General features: G+C 48.7%; 1 protein-coding gene across 1 annotated transcript in view; it reads left to right on the forward strand.

Annotated features, from left to right (window-relative positions):
- The window catches only part of COL5A2 (collagen type V alpha 2 chain), an 89,595-nt gene that overhangs the window by 36,752 nt on the left and 36,154 nt on the right, over positions 1-16,689 (forward strand). Inside the window, exons 9-21 of the mRNA XM_023762115.1 lie at positions 817-861; positions 1,971-2,024; positions 2,593-2,646; positions 3,671-3,724; positions 6,422-6,475; positions 7,534-7,587; positions 8,454-8,498; positions 8,961-9,014; positions 11,586-11,630; positions 13,293-13,346; positions 15,647-15,745; positions 16,049-16,093; positions 16,201-16,299. Coding sequence (XP_023617883.1) covers positions 817-861; positions 1,971-2,024; positions 2,593-2,646; positions 3,671-3,724; positions 6,422-6,475; positions 7,534-7,587; positions 8,454-8,498; positions 8,961-9,014; positions 11,586-11,630; positions 13,293-13,346; positions 15,647-15,745; positions 16,049-16,093; positions 16,201-16,299 — 756 coding nt within the window. The remainder of the gene's footprint in view (positions 1-816; positions 862-1,970; positions 2,025-2,592; positions 2,647-3,670; positions 3,725-6,421; positions 6,476-7,533; positions 7,588-8,453; positions 8,499-8,960; positions 9,015-11,585; positions 11,631-13,292; positions 13,347-15,646; positions 15,746-16,048; positions 16,094-16,200; positions 16,300-16,689) is intronic.

Below are 16,689 nucleotides of genomic sequence, written 5' to 3' on the forward strand. Positions count from 1 at the left end.
TCATTCAGTGATTATCTTGGGATAATTTTCTGAAATATATGTGTTGGGGGTCCATTTGAAGTTTAAATAACATATGCATTTATTTTTGTAATGAAACTTTCATTTTCTTACTAGCTAATAATCCGAGCAATTCAAAACCAAAAAAAAAAATTAACTTTTTACCACAAGAACAAGCTTGATTTTGATTTCATTGATTTTACTTTTTAAAATGTGACATTTAAGAAGTTGTATAGGTGTTTATTAACCAATTTTTTAAAATTGCGTTTCCCTTTCCTTCCCGTGTTTATGACTCCGTGACTCACCTCATGTTTAAATGAACAGTGAGAGCCTGTGAGGGAACTCGACGAGGACGTTAAGAAAAAGGGAAATCATCCAGAAAACTCGGCCCCTCCCCCCGATAGTTCTAAGTTCACCTTTGAAATAACCTGGTCATTATTGTTGGCGTTTCATGAGCCTCAGTCTGACTGGTGCCTGCAGGTGATGCGGCACCGGCTGCAGGTTGCAGCGCTGGGCGCGGGACAAGGCTCTGGGCCTGTGGGACCTCCCGTCTCAGATGTTCCCTGTGACAGGCCCCCGGGCACAGGCGTGTCCTGCCTTCTCTTTGGGACCCACAGAGTGTATGACCCCCCCCCCCCCCTCCGGGGCACCTGCTCCCGTCTCCCTGGACGTAGCCGCATTCCAGAGGACACAGCTGGAGCCTTCATCCCCGCTGCCCACGCCTCTCTTCTCCAGACTCTAAAGCCAACGCCGCATTTTTTAAATGTTTGACCTAATTGTCATGAAGAGTGTGTAACTTTTCCTCTCACTTGCTTTTAGGGTCCTGTTGGCCCCAGGGGACCTCAAGGTCTACAAGGGCAGCAAGTAAGTCTTTTTGTAATTAAATTCCATCCTGTCTCACGGAGAGAAACACATCGAAATGAGGCCTCTGTGGCATGGCTGCTTCCGCTGGCCTTGACACTGACTGGGTTGAATTCAGTTAATCTTTACTTCCTTAGAAACATGCAGCATGATTTGCAAAGTTGTGGATGGGGCTAAAGTCTTATTGTCTGGCTCCTTTATGAGACTGCCCTCCTGTACAAAGCATTTTCTGTGCCCTTGCTTCTGAAATAACCCGTCCGGATGATGATGCTCGTAGTCGGTTGTGTGCCAGCCCTGAGGCTGTGGAATCAGACCACAGAGGGAAGGCCTAGGGTATTGTTAGAAACAGCAGCCACGGCGACCACGCGTGGAAGCTTTAACAGAATACACCACTGCCCGCTTTCCTGCAGCCTGTCACACACCAGCTAAATAACGGTGTGGAGCTGTTTTAGTTTTTGTAGTGAGTTGTCAGGCAGTAGAACATAATTTTTCCAAAGAAAGAAAGAAAAAAGAATTCTTGTCTCAGTCAATGATACCATACTGTCATTATTATGGGTATGGAGTTTCACTTTAAGCTTTTTTATGTCTCTCCCATTGGTGAATAGAAAACATAGTTGTCTTTGATGAAGAGGAACGAGTAGGACCAGTAGGAAGGAGTAGGAGAAGGGAGGAGGAGGAGGAGAGGAAAAAGTGGAGGCGGAAGAAGAAGGGAGGAGGAGAAGGAGGAGGAGGAAGAGGAGGAGAAGGAGGAGGAGGAAGAGGAGGAGGAGAAGAAGGAGGAGGAAGAGGAGAAGGAGGAGGAGGAAGAAGAGGAGGAGAAGGAGGAAGGAGATAACTACCATTGATGAACACTTGCCAGCACTAGTCTAGGTTCTCACTGTGCATTAATGACCTAAAGAGATATAAAAGCCTAATGAAGTGGGTGCCATATTATTCTATGTCACAGATTAAAAACCTCATGGAGTTGTGGCCGAGTAAGCAACTCACCCAGTCCCGTGGCGGGAGTGGTGCCCCAGTGGTTGGAGCCGCTGCACGGCACCTCAGGGGGTGCAGGACTCAGGACTCCTCCTGTGGTTTGTCGATAACTTCTCTGTACTTTGTTCTCATTTCAGGGCGGTGTAGGCCCTGCAGGACCTCCCGGGGAGCCTGGGGAGCCCGGACCGATGGTAAATGTCACGCCAGCACGCAGGCCCGTGAGACACAGCTCCACATAAATGGTGTCCCCGCTGTTCATTCACCAGCTCGTCACTCCTGCAGCAGGAAGTCACAGCCCGCGAGGGGCCTGCGTTAGGGCTGTGTGTGACCACGTTCCCTGTGGCAGAGTACAGTGGGGCCTTGACTTACGAGTGTCCCGACTAACGAGTTTTTTGAGATACCAGCTGTCTCGGATTTTTTGCATTGAGTTGATAGAGTAATTTGAGTTAACGAGCTCCTTAACGAGCTCCTTAACGAGCTCGGTCTCTGAACGAATTAAACTCGTAAGTCAAGGCCCCACTGTATTTAAATTTGGAAACTTTGAACGTGGTCAGCCAACAGTGCTGCGATGTTTGCGTTTGTGAAATTAAACTTCTTCCTGCTGAGCACATAATCTGAGGGACACAACATAACATTCAGAATATTGATAAAGCTACTTTCTGTTTTTTTACTTGTTTCAACAATATTTTGGCTTGCATCATCGGTGGGCGCAGGTAAATATAGGTAAGCCTTCTCTGTTCCCCTGTGTTTTGTTCTTAGGGTCCGATTGGTGCTCGCGGACCAGAGGGCCCTCCCGGGAAACCCGGTGAAGATGTACGTGGGGGCTGAGGGGGTAGAGGAGGGAGGAGGGGGGAGGAGGGGGTACAGGAGGAAGGAGGGGGCTGAGGGGGGCTGAGGGGGCTGAGGGGAGAGGAGGGGGCTGAGGGGGCTGAGGAGTGGCAGTGTCACCATGAATGTCACTCGTCCATTCCCACTCCATTTCCCCACTTCAGCCTCCATTCATGTCAATCAATGAGAGCTCAGAGGAGGATTTCACAAAACCTAAGAGTGCTCTTCCTTTGGTATTGTGAGGCGCTGTCCCTGCCCTGCATTCTCCAGGTTTTCCATAGGGTTTCCCATGGGACTGTGCAGTGATCTGCAGGGACAGGCTATGCGCTGATGGCGAAGCCATCATTATCAGGTCATCATTGAGTGGATTTTACACGCATTAGGAGGGCAGGGTCAGCATTGCTCTCTGATGCTGAAAAAATTATTTCTTCAGTTGGATCTTTAATTAAAGTTAAGGCTCAACTTCAGATTTTAACATTAAAAACTGATCAAAGAGCAGGATGCAATGACAGCTCTGCTTTTCTGGATTCTTTGTACCAAAGTTGAGGATAAAACTATGGATAGGCCAAGGGACACTAAACTAAGTAAATATTTTCCCGTTGTGTGTCATGTGACTTGGTTAAGCAGATTACACTGAATTTGGCCATAAGGAACACATCTCTGGCCGTTCTTAATATTTTTTATAACAAGAAAAGAAATGGCAAGAGGTGTTTTAAGAAACACCGCTGAATTCAGTGCCGCATGCATGTCTCCGCACGTGGTGAACTTTGATGTTGATGACATGCGGGCTAAGGTGGCCCAGCATCTCCGGTGTCATTGCTGCTTCTGGATAAATTGGTGGAACCTCACAGCTGACGTCTAGAGTGGACCCCGTCGGACGTCGCGCCCGGGGGTGCATGTGGGCATTGGGCACAGTCTTTCTGAGGAGACGTTTTATCTGCAGTCGCTTTGTCACCTCGCCTCCCAGGAGAACATTCTAACCTGCTTTGCTTCTCTGCTTTCCCTAAAGGGCGAACCCGGGAGAAATGGGAGTCCTGGTGAGGTGGGCTTCTCGGGGTCTCCGGTAAGTCTGTTCTTAGCGACACAGAGCACGCACGTGAGCTCGCCTCTCTCTGCCCATGTGACCCGGGTCCCCGCGGAGCGGGCATCTGCCAGGCTGATGGCGAGCTCACTCCCACCCTCCCAGAGCTGGGGGCCTAACGCCCGCAAGGACGGTCTCATAAGGCACATATCACAGCGTCTCCACCCGTGGGTCCGCGTTCATCTCCCTGACATGTTCGTTCTGTGCTGTTCCCATGCTGGAACCCACAGCTGGATAGAGAACTCCCTGGCGTTCTTCCTGCGCCAGGGACACGCCTGGTGGACAGGCGGCCTGTTGGCTGCTCGGCAAACCCTAACGTTGGCTGGAATTCTGGACCGGCCTCTGGGCCCTGAGACCTTATGAGAAGATGCACTGGTCACAGCTCTCCCAGCACAGCTGCCCTCCTCTGCCCGGGCTCCCTCTGGCCCAGGGCCCTGGCCGCCCCCGCCAGGATGGAGGATCTGCCTCGCTTGGCGCACTGACCCGCCTTGCTGTCCGCACGCACGTTGTTCCCATAGGCCCTCCCCCTCCCCGTCGAGGTGCTACGCGGGCAGTGGGGACAATTAGGGGTGATAAGCCAGCGAGTCCTCCAGCCTCCCTGCCCTTAGACTGCTCCCTGTGCAACGTCCCTAAGCTGACGTGGCCTCCCACTTAGTAGATTTTGTATCATTTCCAAATGTTCCTACTGCTCAGCACATCCAACAATACTGAGTCCCTGCCAATTGACTTTCTGAAAATGGATGAGGTTCAAAACTAGGATTTTTTTTAAAAAACAATGAATGCTGTTTTTTTCAAGGGAATTTACAGAGCTCTAAGGGCTCTTTAGTTTCAATATAAACCCGGTTCCCAGCTGCCTGCTCTCCCCTCCTCCCCCTGCATCCTGGAAAGTCAGCGCGGACACAGGCAGGGTTTAGTCATGAGCACAGATGTGTGTAGCGTGTCAGCCTGTCCTGGTGCGCACTGCCCTGCGCCCTCTCCCACGGCCCCCGTGCGGGACCCTGCCCGGGGGAAGGGCCCAGCCAGCAGGGCCCAGATGCGCTCTGCTATGCAGAGCAACGACCTGGAGTGGGTGTGATGACAGCCTCGGTCAGCAGGATGAGGAAACTCAATGAGCTCTCGCACATCTGGCTCAATTCCTTGTCCAGTAGAGATGCAGTCACACGGGAATGCCCTTGCAACGGGCCAAATCCCCGAAGCTCAGGGGCGGTTTGAAACAGCGGAGCTAGGAATCTCCCTGGGGTCTCGGAGGGATGTGGACCGAGTTTCCTGCTCAGGAGGGAGGGGGGGACCTCAGTAAGGGGCGCATTCCAGTGGACACACTTCCAGGGAGTTCTTAAAAGAAGGGATTCCTGGCAGGGCTGTGTCACAGAGGAATGAATGGAACTTGTATTTGTTCAGAGAGCAATGGTCTGATGTGTCCTTACTGTGATAGCAGCCCCCCCCCCCCCCCCGCTACAGAAGCGTCCTGCAGCGGTCCCAGAGGAATGATGGCTTTGCTTTCATCATATAAAGTTCATTTATTGAGTTATTTATGCATTGATTTACTTAACAGTAAGTGAAGGCGATAACGCAAACAGATGGATGCTGCTCTCTGTGTAAGATTGTGCTGGTGTCAGAGAAGTTCCTTAAAAGCTTGGGAAAGCGCTTCAAGTGTTAAAAGAAATATTAAACCATTTCTTCCCTCTGTTGTTTAGTCAATGATTAGTCATTGGATGCCCACGGGCAGGCATAAGGCTTAGTGCCAGGGATATGCAGATCCATGCTAATAATTGGTCATTGATAACATCAGTCCATGCTATCGAGTGCTCAGCCGGCTGCTGGCAGTGCTCATGGCTTCACGTCAGAGTCCAATTAACACGGGAATGAGAGTGAACCAGTCAGTCCTGGTCCTTCTCTGCTTCAAGAGCGTCTGAGCGAACAGTTTCAAGCATCATTTCAAAAGTCTTACCATTTGCATTTCATTTTTTGTATGATTTCCTTTTTAAAAAAATGTGATATGCTTAGGTAACGGATGCCTAAAATTAACAGACATTAAGGAATTCCTGAGCCAGCCCATTCTTTCTGTATTTGTTGACTTTCCTTTCTGTTGGATATTTTATTTCCTTGATTCGTTTTTTAAACCATTACCAACCCACCAGCTTCTTTCTATCATGTTACTTTAAAATATTTTCTGTTTATTCATTTTAATATAATCTTTCTTATATCCCACTCGCGATATTTAAGAGGTAGGGGAAATAAAACACATTGGTTTGCTACAAATGCATTTTTTCTTTCACCCCAAACAAAGCGCATGTAAAGAAAGAAAATCACAGTTTTCCTCCTAATTTCCTTCCTGTCGCTGACCTAGTTGGGTCAGACACTAGGTATGTGACTGAGGCTGTTTTGTTGTTTGTTTTTGCTTGTTTTGTTAATAACACAGTGATGTAATTTGAAATCTTGAAAATGTCATCAAGTCAGTACCTGGCATGAACCGATGTCGCTGTAAGTCATGCTTCCATTTCGGACAGTTTTAATCTTTGATCCCCTCCGTGTATTTTGATAGGTAAATGTATACTGCTCCTTTTTCTTCTCTGGTTTGTTGGTGAAAAACTAGGTACCAGGTATTTTTTTAGGGAAAATGTGTATTAAGCAATTTCCTATTCTTATTAGTGACTCTGAAATGCCTTATGTCCCCCACAGGGAGCCAGAGGATTTCCCGGGGCGCCCGGGCTGCCAGGCCTGAAGGGCCACCGCGTAAGTCAACCCTTGCAGAGGCTGGGGCGGCTGGGCAGGGCCTGGGGGCATTGCCTTAAATCTGGACAAGCCCGCGTCTCAGTTGTCCGCAATGGCTGTGGTTTTGCAGCCTCCGAGGTCCCTAAAGTGACCGGCTCTTACATTTCTTCTGCATTTCATTTGAGCCTGTAGACACACTGTGAGTCTTACCTCGCACTGAACACTGTGCTGCAAGAGAAGACGGTGATGAATGGGAGCCTCTATGGCTTTCAGCTTCAGGCTCAGAAGGGCTTTGGTTAGGAAAATAGGCAACTGCTCTGTAGAGGAATAAGTGCAGACCCGAACCAGGGCGCTAATCTAGGGCCGTCAGCCCAGACGTGGAGGCTGTAGGTTGCTCCTCTCTTTATAACTCCAGATAACGCGCAGCCGTTATACCATGTACATATACAGGTGGGGCAAAAGGAGGCTTACAGCCTGAGGACGTGAAACACAGTTACTTCCTGCATTCTTATTTATCAATTATTGTATTCGTTTCCATACAGATAACTTAAACCTACTTTTGCCCCATCTTGTATAGAAATTTATCTATCATCTATCTATCTATCTATCTATCTATCTATCTATCTATCTATCTATCTATCTATCTGAAAGCTTGGCTGGTATTTACTCAGTATACACTGACAGGCCTCTGTTTTGAGTGGTTGAATTTCTGATTAGAATACTTGCTAATCACTAGTTATTAGATAATTTGAATATTATCCCTGGATATAACCCATATTTGATAACTATTTAAACTCTATAACTATTTTCTTGTAAGTTCTTTATCTATAGCTATAGATTAAATTTCTATGAAGTAAAAAAATTTGAAAGGTTAGAACATTGCTTGTTGAAAACATTATTTTAAAGGGGAAACTAATATTCTTTTAAAAAATGTTGAGAATTTGGAAACATTTTGAGTAACAACTTTAAATTTGAGATCCATTTTCATCAGGCACTTTCTGTAAGCTTATGTTTGCTGCTTTTATGCATCTGAAAAGAAAAAAACACAGTAAAATACAAATTTGTATTTTTCTTTTTAGGGACATAAAGGTCTTGAAGGCCCTAAAGGTGAAGTTGGAGCAACCGGTTCCAAGGTGATTGTCTGATGCCTCAGTGTAACCTCACGATAGCATTTTGGTTGTGTGTCAAGTGCCAAACGCCTCCCAGAACCCCTAAGTCATTCTGGAGGGAAGAGGAGTATAGGCAGTGAGCAGTTACGTAGATAAACGTACCTTTTCACAGACGACTGGCGGTAGATTTACCGGGACACATGCTGAGCCCTGGCTTTGCCACCAAGCACAGCCCCTGTGGCTCTGGGTCCCTCCCGGTGTAGGAAGGAGACTGTGTCCCTATGACATGTGGCACCATCATCCACCTTCTAACACACTCGCTCTTCTTCTCTGAGCTCACAGAGGCTCAGGTGGTCCGTTATCCCCGCCACTTAGCGGCCTTTAATTCTGGGCCTTCGGGCCCTTGTTCTTCCCCACGTTTACTTGTGCTTCCAGAGGGAGGGAGAGCAGCAGGACTGCAGAGGACTCTCCAGGGGGAAGTCCCCTGAGAGTCACATGTGCAAAGACCTTTGGCTTCAAATTTGTTATTTCTAAGCTTCCTATTCCAGAAATTAAAGAAATGCTACCGTCAGTGTCTACTTTGTGAAGTGTTACATCGCCTAAAGTATTACTAGACACAGGTAGTTCTGATGCTGATTAATGTGACTGTGGATGATGGTCCCATCCATCTTGTTTAAATCCCCAATTTTACTTTAGACTTATTTCTGTAGGAATGGAATTTTTATTGCATTTTGAGAAAACGTAATTCAATAGACTTTTGAGGTCCTTCGAATGCCCTTCAAACGCCCATTTTGAAAATACGTGTTTGGAATGATACGCATGTGGAGCAAAATGATGTGACTGTCGATGGAGGTTCCTCATATTGTCATGTGATGTCATTTCTGCTGTAGGGTGAAGCCGGTCCTACTGGCCCAATGGGTGCCATGGGTCCTATGGTGAGTATTCGTTTAATTCTTTGTTATTTACTTGCTTTTTAGATTTTAGTAAGAGAATGTTTGAATGAAACAAACGGAAAGACATGATAACGTTTGCTAGTGAAGTCACTTGCTTATCATCTGATAGGCAAGCACACTCTGACAATCGCATCCTTCAAGTAGGAGAGTCTTCCCGCATTTCAGTATTTTCCTTCACTGTGAGCGCCCTCAGTATTATTTTTTTCTGTACTCAGTGATCAAATCAGATTTGAGATGCAGCCCATTAGAACTAGATTAAGTGAAGTCTATTTAGGTAAGAGGTGGTAGATTATATATCTCCACAGGTAGAGTTTTTCAAACCCCAAGAAATACTGTTGCTTGGTAGCCAAGTATATGGAGTCTCAGTTGTTTTGAGGAGGGTAATCAAGTTGTCCTAGAGTTTACATTCGATGCTTCAAGGGATGTTTTCTCTCTTATCTACAGGGTCCCAGGGGAATGCCGGGAGAGAGAGGCAGGCTTGGGCCGCAGGGTGCTCCGGTAAGTATGTGTGCCCCACTCTGTGATGCTTTACTGAATATGCATTTAAAATGAGAATAGCAATGCTGGTTGCCTACTTTTAAATGTTTTCCTTTTTCTTTTGGAATAAATTTAGGTTTACAGGGAAGTTGCAAAGATAGGGTAGAGTTCCCATGTAGCCTTCACCTAGCTTCTCTGAATGTTCACATCTTACAATACATTTGCTGCCAATTTATTTTAACACAGAAGTTAAGAAAACAGTGAAAACATACAACAGCATGGGCTATAACCCATGGAAAAGCATACGCTTTGGAACAGTAATAACATTATACTAACAGGTGACATTATCAAGCGCTTATTATACACTAAGCATCCTTTCAAGCATCCTTATGTTATGTTCATCACAGTCTGTCAGTGCAGTGAATGCACCCTTTCGTTGATACGAGTCTCCTGGTCTGTTTTAAAGGTACAGCCTGGGAAATGCCCTTGCTGTGTGTCCCTGTACCTCAGGCCTCGGTGGGGGCCTATCCCCCTGACGCCCTCTACAGCTCGCGGAGGGCCCGGCTGCACTTGCTAACATTGCAGACTTGCAGTTCATTGCACCGCCCCCACTTGGCTTCTGACAGTGAGGGACTGCCACCCGGCCTCCATTATGCTGACTTGGTCCCCATCAGTGTTAGGGCCCTCAGCACCCCCTCCTGTTACCCCAGAGGACAACCACCCTTTAGCTTCTCAAAGGTGCCGGAGCCCTGGTGTGGGGAGTGAGACCCCCCCCGGCCATTCCTGGCCCCTCGGGAAGCAGAGGGCCCCCTGGAGATGTGGAAACAGTCAGTGTCGCCCTCGGGACGTCCCATCTAGTGTCCGCTCTCTGTGCGTCCTCTGCCGTCTGCCACGGCAGCGGTGGCATTTCCGGCTCCGTGGGGGCCTCGCTGTTCTCTGAAAATCGCCTCCCCTGTGAGCACCATCTCCCAGGGCCTCACCAGGTGTGAATGTGGGTCCTGGGAGGAGTGCTCCCTCCCCACCGTTCACGTTCCCAGGCTTTGCATGGTGTCCCTCTCGGCTGTGCCTTTGGACCCGCTTCTGCATGATGCAGGGAACCGGTGGCTCCTGTTGGTGTGTAGTCTCCCCTCAAGCCCCTCGCTTGTGACTTTGTGCTGGTTATAGGTCTGACGGCCGGAGGGTGAGGCAGGTGGTGGTGGCGGCGGCGGCATGTGCTGTCGGGGAGAGCAGAGGCTCCTGTGAGCAAGGAGGAAGCACGCGCGGTTAGAAGCAGGGACGGGCCAGTCTGCAGGCCCATGGGCTGCCAGGTGCCGAGACTGCAAAGTTCTTCAGATGTTCCCATGCCCACGCCAAGGCCCATGCCTTCCAGTCCAGGCCTCCGATCATGGCCTAGGAGCCGAAACATGTTTAGAATTAAACCCCTCAAGAGCTTTCAAACCTCTATCATTACGTCATGGGTTTGAGCTTCAGCTCCCCCACCCTGGCTGTAGAAGATGGCAGTATTTTTAAATGCTGCCAAAGAGCCTCATATTGATTAATCGCCATCAGCCTTTCACTTGCTGGATTCACTCAGTAAGACCCATGCAGTGCCATCAACTTGTAATCGCTCTTCCCCCTAAAACTTGTCACATGCCTGAGCTGCTGCACCCACAGCCCATTTCCATGCCCGGGCGGCCCACGCAGTGCATGCCTGGAGAGGATCCTACTGCATCACCACAGCGTGCGGGCGGCCCACGCTCTACGCTCTCTCTACCGCCACGTGGTCAGTGAGGAGTCCCAAATCCCATCTGAGAGTCTACCTTAGGCTCCTTCCGGCTCCAGTGCTATGGAAGTCTTAGGTCTGGTTTCCCAGAAACTAGCATCATAGCAGACTGTGTGCAGGAAATCCTGGGGCGGCTTTCAGATGCTACATTGTGGAGAAGGAGTAAAAGAACCAGGTTTGTCAGAGGGAGAAAGTAACTGGTGTTACAACTGCCGGAACCTGGCTCCGAGAGTCCTCGGTCATGGGAGCTGTGCAGTGGGGAGGGCTCCTCACCCTTAGGTGGGTCGCTCTGTACCCGGTGCTGGGCACGGGAGGGGCACAGCCCTGGGAGAGCTAAGCTCTCCTCGCTGAGGGCAGCCCGGGGGACCACTGTGAGCCCTCAGCTCACCGCTTCCAGCAGCAGAGAGGGACCTGGGGCCACCCACAGTGTTCACTGCTACTTAATCTCCTGGTGTGTGCGTGCCATTCATTTTATTTTATTTTTATTTTTACAAGTAGTGCATTCCTCCTCTGCATTAATATGCCTGTAAAGAGATGTTCAAAATTCCACTGACTTTGATCTAATTTGAGAGATGGTGACACATTCAAGTAAAAAGAATGATTTTCATCAGTTTCATTCCTTTCAATCTTCTCTTTCTCATTGCTGTACGGATAGATGGGTTTATTTCTACTTTACCAGTGTTGTGTAAATGTGTGTTTTTATTTCTATTAACTCAGTTAAGTTTGTTGTTAGTTAATATTTATTCTTTAATTTGTAACATGGAAATTTTTATAAAGCAAATGAGTCATGAGCAAATAGAGTGAATCCCGTCTCTTTTTCTCCTGATTAGGGACAACGAGGTGCACATGGTATGCCAGGAAAACCCGGGCCGATGGTGAGTTTTATTATTTTCATATTCACTCTGCATTTTTCTACTTTCACACTCGCTAACGTTACAGAGCGCCTACTGCGCCCAGTCACCTGGAATAAAAGATGGTAAACACACAGTACTTGTCCTTGAACGCGGACTTGTCTGCCAAGGGAGAGAGACGTTAATATAGTAGCTACGGCCATTGCTAACTGCTGTCACATAGACTATGACTTGAGGTTTGGGGACGCTGAGGAGAAAATACACCTGAAGCTGGAGAAAGATGCCCAGGAACTTAAAGAGGAACGACTCCCAAGCTAAGTCTTGGCACAGGGATATGTAAATGAGCAAGAACACGGCATGGCCCATCGCTGGGCGGATGGAGACCATGGCGAGCTCAGGAGATGCTCGGAGGGCAAATCAGATTTGAAATTATTTGCCTTTGGGGTCTTTTCTTCCTTGTTACTCATAAAAAGGCAACAAAGTAACTATAGTTAAAAAGGGTTTTTTAAAACACAAAAGTGGTGGGATTAAAAGCTAATGGTTCTTAAAAGAAGAACCAAGATAGCCTAGAATGGAATTCCTCCTGTGCTAGATGCTTTCAATCCAGCCTTTAAGTCATTGGTTTAAACTCTATGCACCCTTCCCAGGTGTGGGGTAGTGACAGATATCCGCTTCTTATTAGCCTGAAAATACTCACTCTAGAGCAGCGGTTCTCAACCTGTGGGTCGCGACCCCTTTGGGGGTCAAACGACCCTTTCACAGGGGTTGCCTAATACCATCGGAAAACACATATATAATTACATATTGTTTTTGTGATGAATCACTATGCTTTAATTATGTTCAATGTGTAACAATGAAAATACATCCTGCATATTAGATATTTACATTACGATTCATAACAGTAGCAAAATTATAGTTATGAAGTAGCAACGAAAATAATTTTATGGTTGGGGGTCACCACCACATGAGGAACTGTATTAAAGGGTCGCGGCATTAGGAAGGTTGATAACCACTGCTCTAGAGAATCCAGAGGATTCTTAAGCATCATTTCATAAAGACAGTCCTAGATTTTGGTACAAAACATAACTTTCGAAAAAGTATCTTTATTAATTGGTTAACACACATTTCTTTTTTATATTATTATTATTATTATTTCAGAGGAAGGGAGAAGGGAGAGAGAGAAACATCAATCATGAGAAAGAATCATTGATTGGCTGCCTCCTGCAACCGCCGCCCGCCCCCCGCCCCCGCCGCCCCGACTGGGAATCCAGTCCACAACCTGGGCATGTGCCCTGACCAGGAATCTAACCATGACCACCTGGTTCATAGGTTGATGCTCAACCACTGGGCCACACCATCTGGGCAAAAATACATTTCTTAAGCAACTGTTTTCAACAATTTGTGGTTGTTACTGACTCGATCTGCTATGCTGCGACTAGGAGATCCTATTATGTTTAACACCCGTGGACATGAGTATTAGACATAATAGGATTTGACACTATTTCATGTCAATGTTGGCAGGTACTTATATTAAAATACACTATTATTTTTGTGATTTCAAAGTATTAAGTGGATTATTCTTATATTATGTGTCAAAGTACAGAATTTTGTGGAAGACTAAATGATGACTTATTTAGATGTTGATTAAGATACATGTCCGGTCACTTTTCTGGTTTCTGTTAACAGGGTCCTCTCGGGATACCTGGCTCTTCTGGTTTTCCAGGAAATCCTGGGATGAAGGTAAAGCGTTAATATATTTAGCTCTTAATTACATGAATCCCAAAGTGACGAATGTCATTTCATTTACCGAAGAGCAAGGAGGTTGCTCTCAACTAAGGAAAGAGTCTAGACGCAGCGGTTCTCGACCTGTGGGTCGAGAACAATGAAAATCCATCCTGCATATCAGATATTTACATGACGATTCATAACAGTAGCAAAATTACAGTTATGAAGTAGCAACGAAAATAATTTTATGGTTGGGGGTCACCACAACATGAGGAACTGTATTAAAGGGTCGCGGCATTAGGAAGGTTGAGAACCACTGGAGAGTATTCTCTGTGTCCATACGGTAGGGAAAACATAAAGAAAATGTAAAAATGAGATTACTAAATAATGTGTAATCCAAAGAGAGTAACTTATAGTCACACAAGTGTCAGAGAACCTGCTGCCTCAGACCCTGATGCAGACCCTGTGGCAGCTACAAGGGCAACAGTTGAGTCTGAGTTGGAGCTCTGCTCTTGGCTACGGGGCCTGGCGGCAACAAGCAGCAGAATGTTCTAAACAATAGAGTCTGCAGTGAGTCAGGCCATCCAGGCTGTTCTCTCACAGGATGCGGGCTCCCACCCCCCCCCTCACCTCCCCGCCTCCTGCCTCTCCCTCCTGACCACTAAAGGGATGGACTGAGAGGCTGTTTGGCACTCCCTGTGGGAACGGATTGAAGCATTCTGCTGGGGCCACTTACCTCTGTAGAGGATCACAGTTTGTGTCCCCCAACACTCTGGGTAGTAAACTCAAGGGTGCGCAGGAGCGTGTGACCCTGTATTAGCTGAGTCCGTGAGCACATCTGTATCACCCCCTCCACATGCTCCGCAGTGCGTCTGTGTCCCTCGCACCCTTGGCAGCGCTGTCTCCCTCTCGGAGGGGCGTTTGCTCACGTCTGGCTCCTCCTGGAAGCTGTTGGCGAGCAGGTGGGACAATCTGTGCACACGCTTAGGTCAGGCCCTCAGGGAGGTCCCTGCTTCTTTTCGGGAACTGTCTTTATTGTGGAACGTGTTACACATGTCCCCTTCGTTCTCACTGACCTCCACTCACACCTGCCCGCCCCAGGCCTTCACCACACGCCTGTCTGTGTCCGTGGCTTAGGCATGTTCGTTCTTCGGTTCGTCTCTGCTTCTTGTTAGTCGTTCTACTCGAATTGGACATGAGCTTCAAAAACGAACACACACTCAGTCCACACTGACCCGTCAGACACTCCCTGAAGCGTGAGCGGCATCCAGTCTAGTTGTTCAAGCCTCTCCTGCCACCTGTAACCTCTGCCCCGGTGTCGGGGTCAGGGTCAGCTGCTCTCCAGAGCTGCCCTGGCCTTTTTCTCCGTCCCTTCTTCACTGACAGCTCGCTCTGAGCGCAGGCAGGTGGGACCTTCTGTTCCCCATATCTGTTCTGCTCCCTGAAGTCCTAATCCTGCCCTCAGTCCCCTGCCCTTCCCGTGAGACCCCCGCCCTCACAGGAGCCCAGCTGGAGGGTTAAGGGAAGAATCTCAGGGCGCCCAGGACTGGGCTCCACAGAGGGGCAGCCACAGGTCACCCAGCTCACAGGGTGCTGCCAGCGCTGCCCGTGGCTCCTGAGAGCTGCCTGGTGAAGCCCGACACCCAGCAAAACTGCCCCCTGTCTCACCAGCATCCCCGTGAGACCCGGGTTTCTGTGCCTGGTCAGGACCCTCTGTGCCTCTGAGGGCCTCCCATGGCCCTGGTCTCGGCTGAAGAACACACTCCACCTCAGTTCTTTGCATCTCAGTGAAGGGCCACAGGGATTGAGCAGGGAGTGATGTGGTTTCTTGGTTCTCATGAGCTCCCTAAAGCTTCGGGTTTTAGTTCTGGAATGCCAGGATTAGGGATACCTCGGTACAGAACATGGCGGGTAAAGTACAGAAACCTAGTTAGGTTTGAATTTCAGTTCAACGAAGTATAAATGTTAGTACAAATATGTCCCGAATATTTCATGGGACAAACTTATACTAAAATTAGTTGCTGTTTATCTGAGTGAAAACTTAACTGCATGCCCTGCATTGGTGTCCTCTCGGGGCCGCACCCTTAGGTTGGAATAGGCGGCTCCCAGGCTGCCCTTAGCGGCCACATCTGCCCCAAGTGGGGGGGGGGGGGGGCAGGCAGCCACGCCCAGGTCAGGCCCAGCCCTGCAGGGAGCTGTGCTCTCAGCCCCCTTAGATCTGGGCGTAAAATGTGAAACTCAAGGACGCAATCTACTTGGAATCGTCCCGTGCTGACATTCTCCTAAAATGGACGTTTCTCTTTGCTCCCCTTTAGGGAGAAGCAGGTCCCACCGGGGCCCGAGGCCCTGAAGGACCGCAGGGGCAGCGAGGCGAGACGGGGCCGCCGGGGCCCGTGGGCTCGCAGGGCCTCCCGGTAAGTGCCAGCCCCGCGAGGTGGCCCGGAGGCCGGGCGTGTGCAGCTAGGGCACAAGGGCAGCCCCTCACATGTCCCGCTTGGCTGCCGACCGCGTGCTTGCAGCTCAGGAGAAGATCAAGTTCCCTGGTGACGCCAGCTGCATCTATGTGATGGAAAACGTCATCAAAGTTACTTTTATGCTGTGATGGTCGTTGAGTTTGGGGTGGTAACTTATGGTCTCCCCTTTGGGAGATGGTAGACGTCTGAGAGGACCCCCTAGACATGGCTGCTCGTGTGATAGACTTTTCCTGTACCTTTCAGGGCGCAGTGGGGACGGACGGTACTCCTGGCGCCAAAGGCCCGACGGTGAGCACCTGCGTTTCTGTTGCGTGAAGGTCAAGTGGACACGGGGCTGTGGCCGTTGGCGGAGGCTCCTCCGGTCTCTGCTCACGGTGTCTCTCTCGCTCTGACAGGGTTCTGCAGGCCCCTCTGGGCCCCCTGGCCTGGCAGGGCCCCCCGGATCCCAAGGACCTCAGGGCAGCACTGGGCTTCCAGGAATTCGAGGCCAACCGGTAACGTCCTTTAGAACCGCTGCTGCCGCTGGTGTAATGGGACTGAGCCCGCCAAGAGGGACAGCATCTGACGAGATGCAGTGAAAACCGGGCGTAACTGAACGAGGCGAATGAAGACAGGGGTCTTACAAAGTGGGAGCAAACGCTAACATGAGTGTTGAGGTTTAAATTCAAAGTGGAACATCATGTTAGTGGTTTTTATGTAAAATAGTAAGGCCAGAACTTCATGTTCTAACTCAGAATTTTACGAGCAGCTGCATAATAAACATCATAGAAACATTAGCAAGCCAGTGGGGGGCGATGTGGCGGTTTAATGGGGACTTCTAATGATTTGACTAAAAATGGATTCAACAACTATTTCTTGACAGTTATTCTTCTTTTAATTTTTAA

Source organism: Myotis lucifugus, unplaced genomic scaffold, assembly GCF_000147115.1.
Source record: "Myotis lucifugus unplaced genomic scaffold, Myoluc2.0 scaffold_234, whole genome shotgun sequence".
Lineage (NCBI taxonomy): Eukaryota > Metazoa > Chordata > Mammalia > Chiroptera > Vespertilionidae > Myotis > Myotis lucifugus.